Below are 25,292 nucleotides of genomic sequence, written 5' to 3'. Positions count from 1 at the left end.
GGTATGGAGAACTTCAGTGGATGTTGTGCTTTTATGAGGAGCTTTATCCGGGTGCCAGTTCATTCTGGGCTTGTGTATTTATTTTATTCCCCTTGTAGTCACTGTGCAGTGGTCATAAGAATCCAGTGCACAGAGCACTGGACTGGGTCTTAGGAGACCTGGCCTCTATTCCCAGCTCTGCCACTGACTTGCTGGGTGACCTTGGGCAAGTCACTTTCCCTTTCTATGCCTGTTTCCCCCTCTGTAAAATGGGGATAATGATATTGACATCTTTTGTAAAGCATTTTGAGATCTTCTATAGAACTTTTCATCAGTAGAGCTTAGTATTATTATTTAATGGTGATTCATCAGAGGTGCTTGCATTGATTGCCTCCTCTTCATGGGCAACCTGGCCAACTCTATCACTAAAGGATGTCAGCCTGTGGATCCTGGTTGTTAAGGGCCTACTCATGATCCTACTGGGCCAGGTCCTAAGTAAGAGTAGCCCCAAACAGGAAGCCACTCATCTGGGCCATTTTTAATGTGCCTATTGCTGTGTATAGACAGATACCATGGCCAATCACCAGAGAGAAAGATGAGTGTACACAATAAGCCAGTGTCACTGGTAAAGATCACTGAAATGGTGACACTGTATTTACACCAGCACCTATTGACTTTGATTATTGGTCTAGATAAGGGACTTGAAGTGGGATAACCCTATATACAGGCAGATAAATGTTGGGTCATACAGCTATAGTGGAATAGAAGTACCTGCTTCTTCTAATGCTCTCCGCATCTCGTAGGAGTTCATGGTACCAGAGCGATCGACATCTATTTCCCTATAGATTTTCTGTAAAACACAAAACCCAGTGTTGGAGCTCATCAATAATTAAGAGCTGGTTATTTTGGCTTCAGCCAGAAGTCAGATAAATGCCTGTGGAAAGCAGTCTCTGCTTTCCTGAGAAACGGAACCTAAAATGGATTTTGGATTGATTTAATTAGCGTCAGTCAGTCATACAGCTGCTCCTAGTTCTTGTCTTCACGTACAGCGCTACAGCAGCTGCACTGGGGAAGGTGCTTTAGTGAAGACGTTGCTACAGGAGAGCTTCCCCCATTGGCGTAGATACTCCATCTCCCCAAGAGGCGGTAGCTATGTCGTCGGGAGAAGCTCTCCCGCCGATATAGTGCTGTCTACATGGGGGGCTGTCAGTATAACTACATCACTTTTTCACCCCCGAGTGACATAGTGATACCGATATAGGTCTGTCGTGTAGACCTGGCCTTAGATGGAGTCATAGCTAATTCTTTCAGTGCAGCATACAGTAGGGAGGAGACACCAGGAAGTCACCTGAAAGGGCGGTGATCTCAGGGTAGATACAATGTGGGACTGCAGAACCACTGACAAAGCAGGCACTGTCTAGCACTCAGTCCTGTGGTAAAGTTATCAGACCTGTAAGTGGAAGGCTAAGGATGTGGGAGGGAGGTGGAGCTAATGTGAGGAGCAGTCACAGGAGCAGAGGTGGCTCCACCTTCTGCTCTTCACCCTAGAATTCGAAAGAGCAACTGACTTGTCTCTAGGGCTTTAAAGCTTAAAATCCCAGGGGTCAGATCCTCAGCTTGTGTAAATTGTCTTAAACCAGCTGAGGATCCGCCCCCCCTGTTTTAAACTGGTCACCAAGAGTGAACCAGCCTGAGGGTCCCAGCTCCCTGTGTTTGGTGTTGCCATCATGTTGCCATCAGTGTGGTCCTCAGCTGTAGAATGTGGAGTTAGCTGATAAGAGAAGTCTAATACTTTGGTTCTTTTATTTATTGTTGCTTACACGTGGCCATTCTGGTGGCCTATTATTTTTATAAAAATAAGTTTTTAAAAGTTGAGCAGCTGGCGAAGCTGATGTGCAAATACGGGCAGGAATTCCCAGTGAGGAAAGGGTAGGACAGAAACAGCCCTGCCTTTATGTTCTGCATTTGTGGTCTGTGTGTGCCACTGGCCTTGTGCTGCTCTAGGCCACTCTAGTCCCATTGAGCCCCATCCTGCAAGATGCTGTGTCCCTCTTGTGACGAGCTGAGCGTCCCCAGCTCCCACTGACTTAGTGGGAGTGGAGGCAGTTCAGTGCCTTACAGAACTGGGCAGGGAAGCAGGTTTCTACTGAAGAACACAACCTTTCCGTTTAACAAGAGTGCTCAGAACTGCCCATATAGATAAATATATTGTACCCACAATATACATACAGAGTTACACCCACAGTGCTCCAACAGCCATTGAACAGACCAGGCTACATCCACATGAGTAGTATACTGTATGCTTCCTTATACAGAGATCATATCTTACTTGATATTTCTGTATCTTTGTCCAGAGTATGTAGAACTCCTTCAGTCCCAGTTTACCGCTTCCATCCAACTGCAGGAAGAGTTAAGGGAACCTCTTTGGATGGCAGGAAAGAAATGTTTTCCCTCCACTACATTAGGTTTGCTGTAATATAACCTCAGCACTGCTTTTCTGATGTCAAATTTAGAGAAGGATTCAAATCATCTTGTGATGCATGGCTTCGTCTGGCTCATCCTGCAGGATACAGGGACTCTTCCTCTTTCTTCAGGTTGTGTTTTAAGTTTCTAAATCAACTGTTTGGATGAATTAAATCTGAACCTCTGAATATTTCCCCAAGCCTTTTCACTGCCTCCCACAGGTAATCACTAACTATTCAGCATGTGTACCGAGAGGATGCCATTCTGTTCTGCAGTGGGGGTTCAGCTATTGATGGAAATCTGAGTCATACTCTGTTTGGATTCTAAACAGAGACATAACCAAAAGCAAGAGCTGCTGTTTACAGAATTTGTAGTTCTTCAGAAAACCCCTAACAAAAGAATCCCAACATCACTGTCTGTCTGTCAGTCACTGTCTGTCTCTCTTACTGTACCTACAACTGTGGAATCCTGGGCTCTGCCATATTTTACAACAAATTACAGGAGAGCTTCATTTTGTTTGGTATTTTTCTTTTTCTAACCACATTATTCTCAAACCTGTAATGGTTTAAAAGATCAAAAAATCTCCCTCCTCTCCCCTCCAGTGAAACGGAGCATGGCTATCACAGTAGATTTCTTCCTAGGGCATTGGGCTCAGAAAAACAATGTAGTCTGGGGAGAAGTTCTGGGACTATGCTTCTAGTTTGTTTCTCTTGTTTTTAACAGTGAAATCTTTGTGATTCTTACTATGTTCTGGCCAAATCTGACATGGTAGGATCTGAATACCACAGGATTGAATGTACTGATTTCCTCCCTTCTAATATGCACGTTTAGGTCCTCTAAATGAGCCCATGCTACTGATGCCATGTCGGGAGCCAATTTTCCTAGGCTGTTGCCAGCCAGACCACACGTGTAGCATCAAGGCTGGAATTCGGACAGGACCTTCTGCTCTAAAAATACAGGTTCCCACTGCTAGAGATACTGTAGATTCAGCATTGACTGGCAGTACTATTAACATCTAGAGTCTCTATGCAGGAGAGTCATTAAAGGGTGGCAGTCACAAGCAGATCTGGCCTTCCCTCCTGCAGGGGTTGCGGAAAGGATGGGATGGATTGATAGGGACATCCCCGCTCCCCCACTGGATCTATTTCAGCACGGATAGAGGAACATAGTCTAGCTAATACAATTGAAGGATACATCTAACAGATCAACCATTATTTTACACGTCTCAATACTGAAGCCATCTGATTTAATATCTTGTCCTGTAAGGAAAGAGGACAAAAGGCAGGTTAGTTACATGTGGAAGGATATAGAAATTGGATAGTAACCCTTTAAATAGCTTGGGAGACCTCTAGTGGGCCTCCCTGTCTTCAACTGCAGAAGCCATCAGAGCCTAACAAGTACAGCAGTGCAGATACGGAGCTAGACTTTGTAGGTTTGTATATATAGATAGTGAAGAGTGCTTCGGAACCCAACTGTTGGGGTGTTTTTAATGCTGTGTAGAGCAATTACTCATGCCTAGAAAGCTCAGTTCTATAGCACCTCTTCTACTACGTCCGCTGTTCAATAACCAATAATTGTGTCTGTACCTGAACCCTTCCTTTGGGCTTCGATGGGGCAATGAGCAGTCTCTAGTTTGATTCTAGGCTACCATCATTCTATTCTTCGTGCTGGGCCCATTGGAGGGAGGTAATGTTACTACCACTGGCACACACACGTAGGCACGCAGCCATTAACAACCCTGGGCCTTCAGCTCCAAAAATACAAGGCTCTCTTGTTTGGACTAAAGTGAAATTCCTTTAGCTGCTGTTAGCAAGACCCTTATCTTTTCTGTGGAGCAGCTACTAGAGGGCAAGATCATACATATGCTCACAGCCAATCCATATAGTAAGATGCAGGTGGTGCTACCCACTAGTCTAGGAGCTGCTTTCAGCTCCTACCAAATGTAATTTTAATCCTTAGGAAACTGGCTAGTTCTCAGCTGGACATTGCCAGGGAACTGGTTAATTTTTACGTGACTGGTGTCAAACCAGTAGGGAGAGTCTGTGGGTGCTGGGAGGAGAGCCTAGGGCAGGACTCCTGCCTCCAGAGAATCCTATCATCTCCCACCTGCTTGATGGAAACCTTCTTGTCTCCTCTTGCAGGCCCTCTTAGTGAAAGCTGCCTTCTCGGCTGCTGAATCCTGCTCTCCCTCAACGAAGGACACAGCATGTGTCTACAGTAGATGCTGGGGGGTGGTGGGGGGCAAGACTTATTGGCATGGAATACAGAGTGGCTTCATGCTAAACAGCAGGCTGTCTACAGGCAGACCAGGGACTGTGGGACAAGGACTCTCTCCGAAGGGTTGCAGGAAAGTTCTCATTTTGCACAATGGCGTGGCACATGACTAGAATCAAGGGGGTGGGCAAAGTGCCCATGATCAGCATCCTCAGCACTTCGCTGCAATTGACCATGAGTCCTAAGCGTAAAAGCTGCTGGGATATTTTCCCAGCAGAACCTCCACTCAGAAATTGGTTTGTATGTGAGCTGCAGAGATCGAGTCTCTCTGGTCCTGTCTTTTGCCAGTAAACACAGGTGCTCCGGTGGAGACTGAAGGAAAGGGGAAGGAGCCTGAGCTCAATTACACAGGAAAGACAATCAATACCACGCTGGTGTATCCAGGGAGAGAGAGCACAGCATGGAACTCCCCGTCTGTTTGGCTGATGTCTGTAAAAATCAGTGGGGCTTTTATCTCCCTGAACTTGATCAGTGTCCAAGGGGAGACTAAACCAGTAACAACAAGTCCTGAGTCCCTTTGTGCAAGAAAAACAAGATTACCCCCCCCCCCATATCACTGAGAGAAGCCCTAGACAGTTGGCTGTGCTGTCACTGACCTTGGAGGCTTAAAATAGGCAGCTGACTATGTAAGTTACCCCCTCTCTAAACCAGAAAGAGGAGCTGTAAGTTTTTCAATTGTGCAGGTCCTGACCTCAATTATTTCACGAGGCACTTGTAAGAGCAGTTTATGCTTTTGTGACACCTGACACCAACCCTGATCATTGTAATTCCCTCACAGTAAGGGTTCTGCAGTGCTTCTTGGTGTTGCTTGCATCTTGTTCAGAATACAGCAGCATGTCTGCCCATAGGTTTGAGTAGGGTGATCACATAATCTGATTATTTTGCATCAATATCAACCTAGGTTGGATTCAAACCACTAGAGGGTAGTGACACTCTTGTCCATTACCAGTCCCTTGAGCTAGCCAGTTCAACATGCTTCTATCTGACTAGCCAGACCCAATAACACCTATACACACACTTGTGCAGGAGTATTCCTCATTCAGGCAGGTGTGGTGTTGAGCAGTCCTGAGCTCAGACTGCCAAGAGTTTCCCCTGCAGCTCTGGAGTGTTTAGTCTCAGCCATCAGGGGCTGAGATCTCTGTGAAGCACAGACTGGGATCGATGTCTGCACCTTTGACTTCTCTGGGAGTTGTGGGGGCTCCGTCTCTCTAACCTACTACTGGCCACCAGAGACACTGTGTTCTCAGAGGAGAGGAAGACACTTACGTTTAGCCATGATTTTTCTCAGGATATTACATAATTCAAAAGCAGAGATCTCTGCATCCTGTGGAAATGTAACAGAACAGTTGTAACAAAATATTCATAGTGAGCCGAGCCAGATGTGGAATCTATTAACAGGGAAGGGCATGAGAGGGTTAGCTAGAAGATCTATTGCATTTACCCGGACTGAATAAAATTTGCACAAATGAAATCAAAAGCTCTGCAATGTTTTAAACTGTCTGCATTTTCTAATTTGGCTAGCACCTTTCATGCTAACAGCAGTTACTGGGCATGCTCAGGACTCCTTCTGATGAGTTTGCCAGGTCTAGCTTTTACTCTTGAAATTTCCCATCACCTCTCGTGCTCCAAGCACACTCTGTCTTGGACTTCAAATCCTTCCATAAAACCCACTCCTTCTGTGAAACCTTCCTGTGCTGATCTCACTGGCCAGGTCTAGATTCCATTGCTTCTGCACTGCTTTCTAGATGTGAGCCAGGGCAGTGGCTCTCAACCTTTTCACATTACTGTGCCTCTTTCAGGAGTCTGATTTGTCTTGTGGACCCCCATGTTTCACCTCACTTAAACTCCTTGCTTACAAAATACAAAAGTGTCACAGCACACTATTACTGAAACAGTGCTAACTTTCTCATTTTTACCATATAATTATAAAATAAATTGATTGGAATATAAATATTGTACTTAAATTTCAGTGTATAGTATAGTATATAGAGCAATATAAACAAGTCATTGTCCGTATGAAATTTTGGTCTGTACTGACTTCGCTGGTGCTTTTTATGTAGCCTGTTGCAAAAGTAGGCAAATCTCTAGATAAGCTGATGTACCCCCGGAAGATCTCTGCGTAACCCCAGGGGTATGCGTACCCCGGGTTGAGAACCACTGAGCTAGGAGACTGACTCAGCAGAAACAACCGCAGGTGCAATCAGCAGAGGGCTTAACCAGAGTAAGTCTAAACAAGATAATGTAACACAAAAAGAGTAATAGTAACTCTCCCTGCCTGGGGTTCGCTCCACTCACTGGAGCCCTGGGTGTATAGCCAGGAAGCTCTTTCCTCTGAGCACCCATGCAAGAGGCAAAGGGGAAGCTCAGCTGAGCCTTTTTCTCTGGGGACCAGATATTGCCCCTGTATCTTGTCATACCTGGTTACTCCATAAGCCAGATTTTCAGAAGGGCATGTGCTCAGCAGCGTGCATAAAAGTGCATGTGCAACTTGCATATTTTGCGTGTATAATTGCTGTGATTGCTGGATGAGCTGAACCAGGAACTTCCAGAGCTAAAGGCATGACTCTAAAGAGCTTGACCCGAAGAGCTAAGTTCCTTAGCTGGGGGCTATATGAGACTGTGATGGGACATCCACCCCACACTGGCCTGTAAGGGGTTAATGGAGCCCTAGGGAGGCTGTGCAGAAAGCAGCCAATAGGAGAGGGGCTGTGAGGAGCAGCCAATCAGGGTCGGGCAGGCCTATATAAGAAGAGTTGCAGAGCAGAGGCAGTAGCTGCCTGGAACTTGAGGAGGGAAGATCAGGCTCTTAGCAGGAGGAAGGCGTGCCAGCACCCTGGACAAAGCAGTGCTGCCAGCAGGGACCCGGGAAGCTAGAGAGAACTCCTGGCTAGCTGCTAAGACTGGCAGGCTGAAGTACTGAGGTAAGGGGAAGAAGGTGCTGGAGGCCATAGGATAGTGGCCCAGGGAAATGAACTGAGGAGTCAGAGGGGACACGGCAAGTGGCAGCCATCTAGAGGGTTCCTGGGCTGGGACCCAGAGTAGTGGGTGGGCCTGGGTTCCCCCCACCCGCACTCACCACTGAGGAAGTGGCTGCATTAATGGACTATGATATTGTCCCCCGGAAGGGGGGAACACAGAGTGTGACACAGCCGGAGAGCAGTGTCTATGAAGAGAATGCCGCAGTCCTGGGGGTGGTGTGGGTCCGGGAACAAAAGTGACAGAGGCGAGGCACCACCAGAGGAAGATGCACTGGCTACCAGAGCTAATTCCCATTTCAGCCACAAGGAGGCGCCGGAGTGGTAAGTGAACCCCGTTACACAACCCATTGCCTGTGGTAATTAGGCACACACCTGTGGACATTTTGGCTTGCACAATGATGTATGTATGTTTTGCAAATCTGGCCAGCACATGTGAGTTAAACTGCTCGTTGGGGCAGAAGACAAAGAAGATTTGTGGAGAACCATGTACACTAATAATAATGGATAAGAATAGGTAAGAGAAATACCCACCGCTCCAGCCAACTGCGCAAAAAGTTTTCTGAAACTGGGTTCAATGTTATCTTCACTGATGTCATTCTAGAAAAGGGTTTGAATGGTAAAAATCAACCTGTTATAAGGAGGGACATTGTGTCGGAGATGCTGTTTCATTAGCAATCATATTTAAACGAATGCATTTCCTTAGCTATGGTACAAGTAACACTGCCGATTATTGCATTGGAAAGAATTTTTAAAATCTAATTTTTACTATTGATTCTATTTTTGGTATTTTTTTTTTTAACAAAACCAAATATTGGACTAAACTGAACCCGAGAGTGTCTGTTTAAAGAAACAAAAGTAAAACATTAAGATCCCACTCCTGCAAAGATTTACATACATGCTAATTAAGTAATCTCCTGCTTTAACTACTAGGACAAGCTCTCGCTAACAAAACTATACATATAATCCTGCATCCCTTACACAAGCCATTTCATAATGTCAGTGGGACTACTCACAACTACGTATTGCTGGATTGGGTCCCTATACTCAAATATGGATTAATGTCTACATCTGAAAACTGAAGCCTCTTTGCCTAGGCGTGAATCATTTCAATGAACAGTATCTGATCTGGTATCTGAGCAGGCTGAGTTTTGTTGCTGCAGGTAAAGGCTGAAATCTATTTTCAAAGCTGCTTCTGATGTTTTCATTGACTTCACTGGGAGCCACGTATGTACATCCAAGAATCTGGCTTCAGGATGAAATAGGAGTTCTTGACGGATTATGGACTAACAGAAAAAGACTACAATACTGTGCATGTTTTGTACTGCTCGAGAAACGGGGGAGTCAGAAATGCACATTCAGATAAATGGAAAAAAGGCGTGATCTATCAATGAGGTTAAGATTCTGTCAAAGGCATTTTCAGTAAAAGTCAGGGACAAATCGCGGGCAATAAACAAAAGTTCACAGAAGCCCACGACCTGTCCTTGACTTTTACTAAAAATACCAGGAGGGAGGTGGGGGATGGCAGAGGAGAAATAGAGTGCTGCCAGGGGGGCTAACCCAACCCCAGCTGCTGCTCTGGTGGGCCTGGGGGCCGCTGCTTCTGCATCAGCAGCCCCCAGAGCTGACCGCTGGCAGCTTCTCCAGCTCCACCGCTGCTCCTGCCCCAAGGGCGCTGACCTAACCCCAGGCACGGCTTCAACCGGGGGCTGCTGCTCCAGCGGTCCCTGGGTTGACAGGTGCTCCAGCCCTGCCCCAGAAGAAGTCACGGAGATCCCGGCAAGTCACGGAATCCGTGACCTCCATGATAGAATCGTATCCTTAACTATCACCTTTCTGTCTGTGATAGGATCGCTTCAATAAGCAATATTAAGGTGGGGGGAAAGAAGATATACCTCTTCAATATTGGCCTCAATTTCATCATCTACAATCCTAGAAAGATAAAAGGATTGATGTTAAAACAAACGAATAAAAAATAAACGAGCTTAAGCGGAAGTTTTACTTCAATACGGGTTCTTTTAACTCCTGTAATATAGCATTAGAAAATACTAAAAAAATCAATTTAAATATTAATTGAAAATCAAGTTGTTAATAATAATTTTTGAGGATGACTGCCCACAGAAACTGACTTTCAAGCAAACCAGTGCCATTATCATTATTCCAATTATGACAACATAATGTTTAGTTCATTTCACCCTCAAAGCACTTTACTTTTACAAACCATGCAACACTCCTATGAGGCAGGTAAGCATTACAGATTCAGAGAAGATTCATTTTAAGGCCAGAATGAACCAGTATGATCATCTAGTCTGACCTCCTACATAGATTATTTTTCACCCACTAACGCCTGCATCAAACCCATATCTATTAACTTCCCTATTTCAGAGGGAAGGAAATAGGCATAGAGCATTTCAGTAATTTATCCAAGGCTTCAGAAGTAATCCGAGTCAGAGCTGGAATTAGAACTGGCTCCTACTCCTCCATTGAGATTACTAGACCATCCCATTCTGTTAGTACACAAGATGCAGCAAACCAAAGGAGGAGAAAAGTTCTATTCAGCTCATGTGCTGCTACTTGTGTGGATCTATCACCTGGGGAAGGAGCGTTGGTGAGTTATGGTTGAGGGCAGAACTAAAACTGAATAGCTACTTGAAGGCTGAAAATAAACCATGTGGCAGGAGACCCAGTTTTCACAGGAGGCCGTGTAACATGCAGGCCTAGAGTAAGTGGCCTTTTGTGTTTGTATGTAGGATTTGTACTAGGGACCTAGAGATGAAAAGCTTCCTAACACATTTCCAATCCCCTGAGCCATCCCTTCCTCACACTGTGACAGTTTTGAAATTCTTCTCTTCACGGAATAATCATGATTATTCTGTGTACTTTCCAAACGGTGCAGTTTAGAATCAGTCGTGTTTAACATTTCACATTTTTAATCAAGGAAGACATTCAGCTGGGCTAGTTCCCTGGGCCTTTTCCCAGCAAGATTTCAAAGGTGTGAGCTCACTTCTTATGACTAATTGTGGGCACTAGTCCTACAATTGGGCTTTAGAGGCAATAGGAAATCATGTACATCTCATTGTGAGAGTTAACATTTCCATGAATCAGAGAGCCCAGCTTGCTATTATCTGGTGCTTTCTTTAACACTTAAGACTCAATTGGTTACTGCTCAAATAATCAGCGCCTGCGCTGCCAGAATCAATACGAAATCTGTCCATCACCTTCTGCTGCGTTTAATTAGAACTCTCCTCACTGGTGCTCAGAAGCAATGAAGAAGTTGATAATGGGTTGGATTCAATCCCGTATTAAAGAGGAAATTGAAATTCAGGCTGATGCTCTGTCCTCCTAGATGCTCACCCTGGATTACTAAATACACAGTGTGAGTGAAGGACAGAGCTAGTCTTGCATTAGCTGGGCCCTGTAGGTTTCAGTAAGACATTGTCTGATTCTGAGTGAGTTTAAAGATGCTGCACTGACAGCCCTGGAAACTGAAGTCCTTCACCCAGTATAAGAGGGGGAATCGATGCAAACTTCACTTCAGCATCACTCCACATCTGCCCCTTGCACCTTTCTTCCTCACCTCCCTCCCTCTTCTCACCAGCTCTGTCCCCCTCACCACACTCCCTTTCTCTGTCTTTCCATTGAGCTAATCCCCTCCTAACTAACTTGCCTTTGCAAACTGTGGAACTAACATGACATGGGCCACAGTCACATTGATCACTCTGCTTGTTTGCTACATCCCTTTCCCTTACATATTGTCTGTCTTGTTTATCTGGGGGCAAAGCTGTCTACTACTTTGTGTTTTTATAGTGCCTAGCACAGTGGGACTGATCTTAGTTGGACCCTGGACACTACTGCAATAAATGTGATTAACAATAACAAGAAACTTCTCCACACTTCCCTGCAAATAGGATAAACAGTCCTAAACCCTCACCAGAAGAGACCACCGCTAGAGATCAGAGGGTAATTCAGATGCCTTGGTGCCTTTGATCATTGGCCTCTCAGATGAGGCTCTCAATGAGGATGCCAATTGTTGTGGGGTTTTCCTTTAATGCAGATACCTGTCCACAGGGAAATGGAATGAAACCACAAACTCCTTTCACATGGGCCAGAGTGGCATTATCTCATAGTAGCAATTTTTGATCATTCTACATTTAAACCAGTGAGCTAAGGGGATCCCATTAGCAATTCTCAGGGCCATCCTGTCCCTCAGAGACATCAGATTTATCTGGATAATATTTCTGGATTACCACGAGGAGGAGAGAGAGGGTGCATTGGCTACGTACTGTGAATCTGCATTCTTTTCAGAGAAGACTCGGAGGCAGAAATCCCCATCCTTGTTGGGTTCAAAAGTGGATGGCACAATGACATATTCTCCTGGAGGCAGTTTGAATCGGTTTAGTACCTCTCGGAGGTTGATGAAGTTGTTTGATTTTTCTCTGGCTCTGTTCGTCAGGAAGAAGTTTTTGCTCAGATGAACGTTTGTCTGGCCAGAAAACTTATTCAAACAAAGAGAGTTATTTCAGTTCAGAGAGAAGCTGAAGACAGTACAGTAAAATGTTATCTTTCTTGCGTAAAGATCAATGCAACAGAATTATGAGAGAGAATAAATAATGGCATGGTATATAGGTTTCATTGCCACGAGTTTGCGATGGTCACCTTACTTGTGAGTTTGAGGGCTAGTGCATGTTACGCAGGTCATCCCAAATGAGGGTCAATAAAACCTTTACGCTGTTAAATTCTAGATACATTACACAGTTTGGGAGGAATTTGGCAAAATATTTAGGATTTTAAAGACATGTGCTGGGTGTCATCCTTCACATCCCACCGACCTGGAAAGCCAGGGATGTCTAAGGGTCTGTCTCTCTGCTAATGTGGTGTGTGTATGTTAATATTATACTTGATACAAGTCAGGGTATACTGGTTTAGGACAATAGAGAATAATCTTAGTGTTCAGGGAGTCAAACAGCTCCTATCTTATTGCAATTGTCCTCAAACACAGTCATAGTATACAAAAGCCTAGGCTTGTATTAACTAGATGCAATTGACAATAGAGACCAAAAGGGACAATAAAAAATCGTCATTTGGAATATTCATTTTGTGCCAAATTTGGACCCTGTGCAAGCCTGAGAAAACAGGCTACCTAGGGAGGTTTGCTGGGTTTGTGCAGCAAAGAATCCTACCCATGTGCAGAGCAGCAATACAACAAAAACAAATAGCTTCCGGCCTGGAATATCTACTTATAGACTTAGCAAGGTCAACATTGTCCGTCCAGTGGAGTGGTCTCTCTTTATCCGTGCCATTAAACCCCGTCTATGAACATTAACCACTGAGAATGGAGGAAAGAGAAAATGCACATTACATACCTGCGAGGGCAGCTGCAGAAAAAGCGGAAAGGGACACAAGTTATTCATTTGTTCATTGAAAGGAAACTAGCAGATAAGTTAGATAATTATTACTATTATTCAAGGTCATGACATTTTTCTGCTGATATTTCACTCTGCACCTCTCTGATACATATCTAGTGAAATACACTGTAATAGATATGACTATACTCAATACTGCTAGCTGAGGTATATTCTCTGGCATCTTGTATTAAAGCAGGGCACTCAGGCTTTATCCAACTAATGGCCATGTGGCAACTTGTCAGGACTCTGAGGGCTACACCTAACCTGTATAAAATGGAGCCATTAGTAGCCATCTCCTTCTTCAAAACGGCAATATGGCCTTTGGAAACTACAGATCCCATCATGCAATGCTCTGTCATGATCTGAGTGGAAGACCTCTTACTTCATGGTGGGCACTGTAGTCTCTGCAAACTGACCCACTAAATCAAAGATGAGAAACTGTGGGCTCCATTGTAACTCTCCATTGGACACATTCAGTTTGAACATCAAACCTAGGTCATTCCATCCCCTTGTCCACCATCCTACTGAAAGGAATCAGGAATACTGCTGGTTTCTGGCTCACTTGCCTTGGCATGAAACTGCCAAGGATTTAACAATTCCAAACAACAGGAGGTTTCAACCAGCACCCAGTTCAGTGTTTTTCCTTTGGGATTTGCATGCAAATCTTCTGTAGAATGGGCTGCTTGTTGTCCCTCTCCCCCACCAAAAAAATCACAAGAGGGACCAGGCGGTTCATTAACTGGCATTACAATAATTAATATAGTCTTGCACTTGTCTAGCAACTTTCTTCAGAGAATTCAAACTTGCTTTAAGCCTCTCAATGCCCAGGTGGAGCAGGTGCTGTAACATCTATTTTCCAGCGTTGGAAATTGAGGTAGAACGCCATTAAGTAACCTGCCCAAGCTCATACACAACTTTGTGATACAACTGGGAATAGAACTTGGGGAATTAAGCCCTAGATGACACTACGCTTAAAGGAAGTACCAGTGAGCCTGTGTGTGTTTATTAGGAAATAGAGGTGGAGCTGGTTTAGATGCACACACCAATGCCAGCCCCTTTGTATAGAGTCCTTTATCCCAGCCAGTCTTACACATGCTTTCACTGGCTCTGCTCCTGGGCTGATCTTTTTCACACTCGCACTGATCCCCAACTAGCATCCTATCCCCTGCCAGAATCACTCCCATGCTGTCGCCACTCCCCATGATTTGATCAACTGAAGAAGGCTGAGATGAGTGGAACCCAGAATGCATTTCTGACTTTTCATTGTTTAACCCCTACCCTGCCCCTGTACACCAGAGGTGTTCAGCAGCTGGCACTCAGGGTGGCTAGACATACCAGGTGCTGGACGGGCATTGCTGCATATGACTTTGTCTTGTTCCTGAAGCGTTAGGCAGCAGGGAAGCAGACGAGTCATTCAGTGATGACCCCTCCCCCTTTTTGAAGTTCTGGGGACTTTTTGTATTTTCTTCCCCTCAAGGAATTTGCATGTGTATGTGCATTGCTCTACTTGCCTCGTAGATCCCAAAGCCAATGGTGTGCATATCCTCCCCCATCTTCCGCTGCCTCCTGCGGTGCTTCTGAATCAGGCCAACCAAGAAGGTGCAGCCCTTCTCAGGATCATTGGGATCCTCATCTTCTTCCTCCAGCTTAATCAAATACTGCGGATTCATCCAGAAGGTATCTGAGAAAACAGAGTTTGTGACACAAACCCCTCAGAGCCTTCTCTGAAACCAGCCCATGCTGAAATTTCTCAGCAGCCCCTGTAGCTTGGACGTGTCCTTAAAGATATAGACCTAAACTTTCAAACTGGGGTGCATAAAGAACAGCAACAATGTCCAGATTTATGTCCCTATGCAAGTGGTCTGATTTTTTTCAGAGACGATGATCACCTGCAGCTCCTATTGAAACCAATTTCCCGTGAAGTCAATGGGAGTTGTGGGGACTTAGTACCCCTGAAAATCAGGTTCTAGGTGTCTCAAAATGAGCACCTGATCACGGAGGCACCCATAGTTGGTGGAAAACGCTGGCCTAAGGGACTTGCCCAAGGCCGCAAAAGAAGTCAACGTGAGAACCAGGATTAGACTCCCCCAAGCTCCTGGGGGCCAGTCCCATGCTTAGACCACTAGTTCATAGCTCTCTGTCTAGACACAGCCCTGGAGAAAGACGTATCCAACTGGTGTTTGGCAGGGGCTGTGTGAGAGTTTTAAACAAGTAGTGGATTAAGCCAAGGGCAACTATCTAGATTTTTTTTTAAATCGTCAGGGAAAGAATAAATAGGAGTTTAGTGGAAGCTACACTGAAGGATGAGCCACCCCGACTGAGGGGGATTTTATAGAACTCCATGTGCCCTAAGGAATTCTAGCTAGAATAAGTCCATGTGTGTTTTCTGTGACTGCAGAAGTAGCACTTGGGAAGTCTTACTTGGGTAATTCCTGCAACCCCCAGCAGTGGAGCCACGCCTCCAGTTCCCATCTAGCTTGGTCAGGCTCCACTTCTTGTATTTTTCATTTGCCAGCGTGTCTGGAGTCAGGTTGCAGATCTCAAGGCGGGAGTAATGTCTCAGGAAATCACTGAATGACATCCTGTGAGAAGCAATGCCACACACAAATCCTGCTTAGAAGGGGAGACTTCCCACATGCCACTTTTCCTAATCCTCCCTCTAATAACTCTAACTACGACCTGACACTACAGTTGTTGGCCAGGGTGATGAGGTGCTTTATCCAGCCATTGTGGGGACCTTGGGTATTACGCGATTGAAATCCCTCCTACATTGATTACAGGGCCACTACACCGATCCATCAAATTTCTGGTGATCCGGATCCTGGACCCCACATCCAATGGGATAGGCTACAACGTCTCTGCTCAGGTTCGCAGATAGCTGTGCGCTTCCATATTATCCCCAGGCCTATTTATCTGAGTCACTGTTTGTTGGCCCAGGGTATTTATGTTCAAAAATGGAGGAAAACAATCAATCAATCTCCCCTGCTATTCAAAAACCCAGAGCTTCTCACCAAAATTCTCCATCTTCATGTCTCCTGGTCAGTCGCTCTCTCACTTCAGGAGCGACGCTGTTCCAGTTTGAGCAGCTAGAACATAAAGATGGGAGTTTGCTTAATTGTCAAATGATAGCTCAAAGTCCATCCCTAATGCAGTGACTTTGATGGGGTCACTTTGCTCTCCTGTGGCTCCATGTGATTGCAATATGCTACTGTGCCCAGCTCAGCAGAACTCCCAAACTCAGTGGAGTGTGATAGCAATTTAGATCATTAAGACACGTACAAATTTGCACAAGTGCCTAGTGATTTTTGGGTGCCTCACTATATGGCGGCCCAGCTCAAGATGCTTTAAAGGTGCCTTAATTCCAGTAAGTGCGGAGCACCTGCCTCTCCCCTGCAAATCAGGCTCCTGCCTGGTGTCTCAGGTTGAACACTCTAAAATGGAGGCACTGACACTTTTGAAAAGTTAGGCATTGTGCCTTTAAGAAATGACTGCTTAAATGAACTGTCAATCAGTAGGATAACTCCTTCTGGAAAAGGAGGAACTGGGACCGATGATCTCCGGCCACTGAAGAGAGCAGATCTATGTTTTCAGTGTAGCAGCAAATATTAAGTTCTTTGTCAAGAATTGTATAACTTTACAAAGATGGTTTCTCCTGAAAATATGACATCTTCTCTGTAGAAGACCATACTGGGAGCCAAGTCTTTAGAAAGTCATACAAGGTGGAAATGACTCAAGGGTTAATAGTAACCCTATACTGTAGCCAAAATACTGTAACTTACATGAGTGTGTGTTACAATAGGGTTTATAAAGAGGGCAGAGCATACTGTAAAGTCTCTGTGGGGAAAGCAATGGTCCTTTTAAACAGCACAAAGCAACACACCAGTTTAGGATAAAAAATGCAGAATGCTGGGTCCAACTGTAACTTCAGGGGGAATTTCAGGTAGGGAGAATGCAATTCCCAGTGGAAATTTAGCCATGCCACTGGGGATGAACACCCTCTAGACCTTTAACTCACTTATCATTCCATTTTCCAGTCCACTCCACTTCCCCCCAGGGATTTCGGATTCTGATCAGCTTTTGCATGCTTCCTCGGCAATTCACCTGATGGGATTAGAAGTGCAGAAGGGACTGAGTTACACAGGGAGCCTGTGTTGTAATAAACACAGAAGAAAGCACAGTGGTTGAAATACTTGCACCCCATTCCTTAGCTATTTGTCATTTTGTACCTGGTTATTTAGTTGGAGCGGCAGAAAGCCACATTGGCTTTGGATAAGCTCTGCTTACCTAATGCATGCAGACAGGAAATTTAGATTGTGTGCAAATCAAATATCTGTATGCTTGGGGGCAGCCAAAATCATTCTTGTGCTGGAAGAATGACATGTCTAAGAGGGTTTAATAATAAAGAGCGGAGTTGCGGAGGGAATGTGAGGTTATTCACAGCACCACAGCAATTCTTACAGTGTGGTTTTACTCTACAAAGCGCCGGAGTAAAAATGGTACCTTCCTACTCAACCAATCTGTCCCCCACATGTATTGAGAGTCATACCAGCAACTGAGTACATACAGGACACTGGGGTGACTGCCTCTGTTCTTGTAAAGACTGCCACAGGCTCTTTCCTCACCAAAAATACTCTGGATCTCGGCGGTGCCAACCCCAACACTGCAGTGCCTCCTAGCACCCCACTGAGGCTTTGGTTTGCCAGTGACTGATCCCTACACACACATCAGGGTTAGGACCCGTCTGAACTTTAAAAATCCCAACCAGAAATCAGTGTTATTTGGGGGGAGGCACTGGATTCATTTGAAGTAGGGAATTGCACAGTGGCTGTGAGCTTGAAGCCAAGAAAATAGATATGCTTTCTCGTGAGCATTGGTGCACTATGGTGCATGCAGTAGCTGAAACAGCACAGAGAAGCCTGTGGGGCTTACTGGTGGGCCTGAGGTCTGAGAAGGTTAATGGGGGTCTGAAATGAAACAGCCACTAGGAAGAGCCTGCAGAGATTTCAAAAGAGTAAAGCTTGGCCCAGCCTTGGGTATGTCTGAGTCAGGAACAGAAGAACTCCGCACTGACTGCTGTCACTGGGAGGGGGAGAGCCAACAATCAAAGGCTAGCTGCAATCCTGCATGCTGCCAATTCCCATTTAGCTTCATCAGCCTGGATGCAGCACACCAGGGACTGACACCACTTTCATTTGAGAGGCAGGGACATTTCAGGAGTAATGAATAGGGGCCTGATCCAAAGACCATTGAAAAATCAATGGAAAGGCCCCCTATGTTTCCATAATCCGTCTGCTTCCCTTCTAGCCTCTCCCATCTTTCCTTTACCGAGCCAGGCAATTCAACGTCTTTCACACAGTGAGATCATCAGTCCCTCCCAGTGGAGCTGCTGGGCAGCTATTCCAGGAGATGAATAAGTCATTCCCCTGGGTATGCATTCCTCTCTCTCATATGTGCATCCTGCTGTTCTCTGAACTGCCTCATTACTCAGAGTAGAGTAATAATCACTCACAGTACAGTGTGCTGGGCTTGGATTTCCCACTGGGAGCTCTGTGCATGGACAATTTACAGTATCACGTGCCAAGATTATAAAGTGGTAACAGGACAGTCTAGGACGATGCCATTTTCAAAACATAAAACTCCAAAGGCTGAGGCCCAGTGCAGGGCCGGTGGAAGGATGTTTCGTGCCCTAGGCGAAACTTCCACCTTGCGCCCCCCCCCCCCCCCCCCCCCCCCCCCCCTGGGCCGCCCCCCCTGCGGCAGCCCCCCCCCCTCCACCCTGAGGCGCCCCCCCTGCGGCAGGTCGCCTAAATGGTTGCACCGGCCCTGGCCCAGTGAGCCTAAAACACAGGGAAAGTGTGTGAGGGAACATTCTCCTGGGCGACTAGGGGAAAGTGTCTCTCTTCCCCCAAGCCTGTTGACCTTGATTGGAAAATGACCCAGCTGTTTGTAGAAGAAGGGAGAGTCACATTAACCCAGCACACACTGAGGCTCTGTGTATTGCCTCAGCGACGCCCAATCCACAGAGAGCCACTCTGCATCGTTCCAGTGTTCAACCGCTCCAAACGTGGAGAGAACTCAGAACGTTACTCTCGCCACCCAATTTTATGCACATTGTTTTAGGTTTTTTAAAATAAAAAAGAGCATTCAATAAGTAATAAGTGATGTTAAAAGTTTTGCATACTGTAAATATTTGTGAGGTAATTTAACCACAAGAGGGCAGTTGGACTCAACACTTTATGGTATATAGGCTCTCACTGCAAAGGTAGAGATGGTCAGAAAATGGGAGGGACGGGGTGTAAAATGTTTCTTGCCAAACCCAAAAAGTTTTGTTTTCAACTGAAAACCTTTTGATTTTTTTCAACGAAAAGCTGAAAGTTGCCATGGAGAGCAGACACGTTTGTGAAAATTGTCACAAATCAAAACCCAATTTTCTGTCAAACTAGTTTGACAGAAAATGTTCAACCTACCCAAAAGGTTTTAAAAAAAACAACAGTGAAATGTGACTGTGACGCAAGCAAGCGGGACGCCAGGCAAATACAATCTGTGGACAACGCGAGAGAGGTTACCTCTTCGGCTCCTGTAACGGAGTATGCATGGCCTTTGACCAGCTTCTGAGAAGTGACTGCCTCGGTCTCAGCTGCGCTTGTGATCTGGAAACAGAGCAATTCAGTGGTGCTTATTAGCTGCCTGCAAGTCTGAGGATACAACAAACTACAGCTTTTATAAAGCTCCCTTAGATCAAGAGTTTAGCTGCTGCACAGGGGTACTGGGAGGATCAATTGGGTGTTTGAACAGGAGCTTGAAAACTAGCCAGTGTCCATGTGTCCCAGGGTGCTCTAGTAGTGGCTGCAATCTAAACTCAGCTCTGTGCCATACAGCTGGCATCTAACGGACATTCTCCTTGAGCTCTGGAAGAGCTTCTGCTTTTGTAGCAGGATAGGAGTTTACTTCCTGATGTGCCCATGAAGTTCTCAGTGGCCACAGGTGTGCATAGGACACACATAAAGGCCTAAGTGGCCACTGACTTGCTACACTGCAGTATCACAATTCATGGTAAGCAGCATGAATATCACAGATACACATTTTAGTGCAATGCTGTGTGGGTAGCTCAGGTTTTTAGGAGTAGCATTTGGACCCCTGCTCATTGAGATGGCAGAGCTAGAAGAACCAAGGAGACAAGAGCTTGCCCATTGTCCATCTTCATCCTCACTCAACAGCTGTCTAAATCTGCATATGAACTGTATGGTCTTAAAAGGAGCTGGCTGCAAATCCGCCATTTTTTATTTTTAAGGTATGTTATCTAGTGTGCACCAAAGAGCCATGAAATCAGGACTCCTGGGTTCTGATCCATGCTCTGCCACCAATTTGCTGGTAATCTTGGGCATATTGTTTAGCCTCAGTTTCCCCCTCTGTAAAATGCGGATAAAACTTCCCTACCTTGCAGGGGTGTTCTGAGGTTGAACTAATTAAAATATTTATAAAACCATTTTGTGCTTCTCTAACACCTTTCAACAAAGGAGCTCAGTGTATTTATTCTCTTTTCCCAGCTAGGAGATTTGAAAACCTGGATCATTCTGGGGTAGAAACCCAGATGTCAGATTCTTATCAAACTGCACGCTAGAAAAACAGGACCTAGAAAATGCAGGGAAATCCTGAGTAGGAAAGTGTACTGTGCTTAGCAAACTATTTTTCCCATTGTGAAGTTCCTCTCTCTTATAGCTCTTGGATTTAACTAAAATTTGGAGGAAAAATTTGGGTTTATGTTGTGAATGGAGGTTTTAAAAACTATTTACCCTCCCAACTAAAAAAAATTAAGATCCATGATCCCTAGGAGAGTTGACTACCCCATACTGACAATACTTAGCAGGCATACAGTGCTTAATATCATCTAAACTTCAATCTATGGTACTAATTTTTGACTTAAAGCGCCTGTCTTTAGGCCTTTTTCTTTTCCTGGTCTATTTCCTTTAGACATTCTTTGCTTTGGGTTAATTATGGGGGTATGTTCAAATGTTTTAGGCAGTACTAAGCTCCTTTTTTGTTTGTTTGTATACAGATAAAGTACACACTAGGATGACTGAGATTTTGGCAGTGGACGTATTCTGTTAACGCCATTTAAAAGCCTGCCAATGTATCTAGCTTCCCTGTTTTAGCCTGGATTTCATGCAACCCTTGGGAACAATTTCTGCAGCAATAAGGTAAAGAGATTTCTGCAATGCTAGTGGCCTGCAGTCCCAACTCTGCAGAAATCCTTGTTAGCAGCAATATGCTGGGATCCCTGCCTAAATATTCTGAGATTCCTGCTTTCCCAAAATCCAGGGCCAGGAATAACTTCCTCCCAAACCAGTGGGATTTATTTAACCCTTTCAGACTCTGATGCACAGTGGAAAGCAAGGGTGTGGTACACAATGCAGTTAAATCCAACTCCCACGTAATCTGGGCATATCAGAAGAGTTAATAAATTATCCTTCTAGCTCCAGGGAAAAAAGATCTCTGGCTCTTACATGCCACTAAATTGCTGATCAGTAATGGCTGAGTTTTCCATATTCTGTGATCTGACCCCCCGGAGGATCATGTTGCCCCTGATACTCCCGTACCAAATTCTCTAACCATGAAATAGAGGACAGCTGGCCTCTCTGAGCTAGCAGCCTTAGTAGAAAATTTCAAGGGTTGTGTGGTAACTGAGCACAGCAATATGCTGATTGCTCCCTATCTACTCCTGCTGCAAGGGATATCGACAGTCTGGTAGAGAGCTGGACTGACTTACGTCAATAGAGCAGCCGAGGAGGGAACCTTTTAGAAGAGCTTTCTGGATGATTTTGAACAGGTCAGGTGGTGCCTTCTGCAGCTCATACCACTCTGCAATTCCGCCGGTGAAATCCTCAAAGCCTTCAGTGGTGGATCCTCCAGAGAGAGCCTCGTATGACCCATTCACCCTGCACAAATGACATTTACTGTTTCAACCTTCTCTCTGAGGCAGCTCCTCACCTAGTATAAATTGTCATAGCTAAGATGAAGTCAATGGAGTTCCACTGATTTCAATTTAGCTATGACAATTTATACCAGCTGAGGATCTAGCCTCTCCATCTATGTTTTTCCTACCTCTTCATGGCAGAAAAGCCAAACGTAGGAACTAACATGCTGTACGTCAGGAATGTGGGTTTGTATGCCCAAACATGCAATGACAAATGCTCAAGACTGTATGTAACCAAGCACATGCCCCCCTCTGCCCCCAGGTTCGATACAGCAACTAGACCTCAGGCTCCTTTATACCTGAGCTGGTATAAGTCAGCACAGTTCCACTGAAGTCAAGGATCTGGCCCTGTACATTCAGGATAAGGTTCCCACTACTAGATGCAAGAATTCCTTCCTGAGACTGGAACATCAGACTTGGGTGTCCTCACTATGAATCAGAGGTTTGTACACACTGGACTGGAATACCATGAGCTCCCCAGAGGTCAGCTGGCTAACAAGGCAGTGTGACTAGTATTCTGTCATGACCTGCTTGCGACACGTGTAATGTTTCTTCCATAACCTGGACTACCAGAGATAAAGTACAGAGAAAAGGTTTGGCCCCAGAAGAAACCACAAACATTAGCGTTTTCAGCTACAGCCTGTAGCATCTGTCACAAACCCACGTTATACAATCAGCTGAAGCAGTCAGTGATCGGTATCCTAGAAGATTTAGAAGACTAATTAGACTGACTCTACCTCCATATAGTTCCAGATATAGGACAGATACTCCACCAGATATTAGCTTAGGCATGAGGAGGTCAAAAGGTGAAGCAGAAAGGAAGAAGTCTCATTTGTTTTTAAAAATTGGCCCTTTACTTACTTGGCATAGGCCTTCTCCAGCAGAGCACTCCAAAACTCGCTCCCCTCTGCTGAGTGAACGAAGAGCAGCTCTCCGTTTTTGGTGGGGAGCTTGTCGTCAACAACAACATCCACCCACTCCCCATACTGCCAGAACTGAAAGAGAGAATGAAAAGGACCTGGTTGCTGATGATTGCCACGTGCGTGGGTTACAAAGCCATGCCCTGGACAGAACCTTCACAGTTGAGTCTCATGTCGGTGCATGTCCTCTCTTGCATTCTCTTCTATTCTCCTTGGTTTTGTCTCCCTGTTCTCTGCCTGGCTACTCATTAAACATTTTTCTTCAGCTTTTAGTTCATTGTAATAATCTTGCATGGATTTTTGTGCTTTGAACATGTAAAGTATGTATTGTTATGTGGCTAACTATATGGCACAAGCATGTGATGTAACAGCAGCTGTTCTGTGAGCTTTAGGGTTATTTGATTAGCTCTCCTTGCTTAGTTTGCTGCAGAGATGGATAAACTAGTTTGGATACATTTAAGAGTCAAGCAGATCCTTCATTCGAACCTCAACCTGAACCACGATGGGACTTTTCTGAAGTTCAAAAAGATCTGGATAACTCACACAACTGGGCGCTCTCAGGAAAAAAAGTGTCAGTGCCAAAACCGTGTACAAGAAACTGCTCTCCTGGTATTTCTGAATCCATTGATAGGAGGAAGTTCTGGAAAGTTTGTTCTTATCAGATTAGCAGCCCACATTGCAAACTGAAGGGCCCCTAACTCCAGTTTTACACCAGTGAGATTCCATTGACTTCCCTGGAGTTACTCCAGATTTACATCAGTGTAGGAGAGAGAAGAATAAGGCCCAAGGAGTTTGGAAAGTTCAGGGTTTGGGTAGGCATGAGCTTTCAGTCTTGTGAACAACTGACTTGCTTTGATCTTTTGAAGTTTGTGGTTCTCTGCCATAGACATCAAGCGATACCTTGGTTACCACAGACAGTGTTAACCCAGGTTGTATTACTGCTTGGGTTATGATAAGCAGTAAGAGGGCTGTTGGCGGAATATTTAGAAGCACCTGCTTAGAACCATGGTACTGACTCAGTCAGCATTCCACCCCCTATCACAATGTTGCTTGGGAAACTTCCCATAAGAAGCCAGGTCTGCTAAGGCCTTTACCCCCAGTGTGAGGAAATCTAAATTTTTCTGCAACTCTCTAGCTGGTCAACTAATGCTAATGATCTTGGCTGGAAGTACCTCCTTCTGTTTAACTCCCCAGACAGATAATGGTTTCCGTATCCAGTATTCAGTCCGGCAGGGGGTCTTTGGCAGAATCCTGCCTTATTCTGAGATGCTTCACTTCTCCGTTCTGGAGTGAGAGTGGAGGGAATGGCCCTTTGTGGAGACTACACAGTGGATCTGGACAACAAACACTACAGGACTGGAATGAAACCCACACTCCAGTCTGACAGACCACCACTGATCTTTGAGAGACACAGTAACCAAAATATGCCATTTCAGTTCTTCGGCTGGTGTAAATTGGTGCAGCTCCATTAACTTCAATGGAACTATACCAATTTACATGAGGTGATCCAGCCCACCATGTTCCTCACATTCTGTCATTATATGACTCTTTAGCAAAAGGCAGAAGCCAGGTACCTGGAAGTGGAAGATTCCTGCATATTTGTCCTGGAAGCTCTGATCTTTGGGAACAACTCTGGCCAGAATCTCTTCATTCAGGGTAAGAGACGCAATGGCTGCCAGCAGCCAGCAGTCACCTGTGAATACACCAGAAAGTATTAGCCCTTAGTTTTCATAGGAATTTCTGTATGCCTGAGCATAGGGTCAGGGAAGGATTTCACCTCTGCTTCATTCTATGCTTCTACTTTTCTGGGAGCTCAGCGACTTGACATAACTCATCAGACCTTCAAGCCTATAACCAGGTGGTCAAGTCCTGGGTCTGACAGCAAATCTTGTTTTGTTTCTTAATGAATGGAAGCATTGCTATAGTAATGGTGGTGGTGATAGGGGCCATGCATGTTGGTTATTTATCAATGCGCTTGACAAACTTTACAAATAATTGCAAACTTTCTGCACTAGCATCACTTGACCCATCACTGAAATGCAGCCGTGACGCTGGCAAACCAGGTGCTAGGTCTTGCCAAGGCTTTAGGCCTCAGCCAAGCACTGACAAATTTATTGCTGGAAACCAATCTTTCACACCTGTGTGTAAGTATGGTTCAGATGGATATTGAACTTATAACAATGTGTTTAGTGTTTAGACTTTAATGCATGCAGCAATTTACAAGCATTTCGTAATCTCACTTGTACTATCTCTATCACATGCTATAAGGTAATATTTAAGTTTTTGCTTTATAACTGTAAAA

General features: G+C 45.0%; 1 protein-coding gene across 1 annotated transcript in view; it reads right to left on the bottom strand.

Annotated features, from left to right (window-relative positions):
- Positions 1-25,292, bottom strand: part of LOC112106431 (calpain-2 catalytic subunit) — a 50,675-nt gene that overhangs the window by 6,000 nt on the left and 19,383 nt on the right. The window contains exons 3-18 of the mRNA XM_024199657.3: positions 24,565-24,683; positions 22,932-23,065; positions 21,864-22,032; positions 19,663-19,746; positions 17,112-17,197; positions 16,108-16,182; positions 15,518-15,678; positions 14,608-14,777; positions 13,055-13,066; positions 11,975-12,186; positions 9,587-9,623; positions 8,226-8,291; positions 5,983-6,040; positions 3,637-3,701; positions 2,309-2,377; positions 751-829 (exon numbers count right to left, since the gene is read on the bottom strand). Of these exons, the coding sequence (XP_024055425.2) occupies positions 751-829; positions 2,309-2,377; positions 3,637-3,701; positions 5,983-6,040; positions 8,226-8,291; positions 9,587-9,623; positions 11,975-12,186; positions 13,055-13,066; positions 14,608-14,777; positions 15,518-15,678; positions 16,108-16,182; positions 17,112-17,197; positions 19,663-19,746; positions 21,864-22,032; positions 22,932-23,065; positions 24,565-24,683 (1,596 nt within the window). The remainder of the gene's footprint in view (positions 1-750; positions 830-2,308; positions 2,378-3,636; positions 3,702-5,982; positions 6,041-8,225; positions 8,292-9,586; positions 9,624-11,974; positions 12,187-13,054; positions 13,067-14,607; positions 14,778-15,517; positions 15,679-16,107; positions 16,183-17,111; positions 17,198-19,662; positions 19,747-21,863; positions 22,033-22,931; positions 23,066-24,564; positions 24,684-25,292) is intronic.

This window comes from Terrapene carolina, unplaced genomic scaffold (assembly GCF_002925995.2).
Source record: "Terrapene carolina triunguis isolate 2854851 unplaced genomic scaffold, T_m_triunguis-2.0 Scaffold262, whole genome shotgun sequence".
NCBI classification, from domain to species: Eukaryota; Metazoa; Chordata; order Testudines; family Emydidae; genus Terrapene; species Terrapene triunguis.
This window is presented reverse-complemented; position numbering and strand designations above follow the sequence as displayed.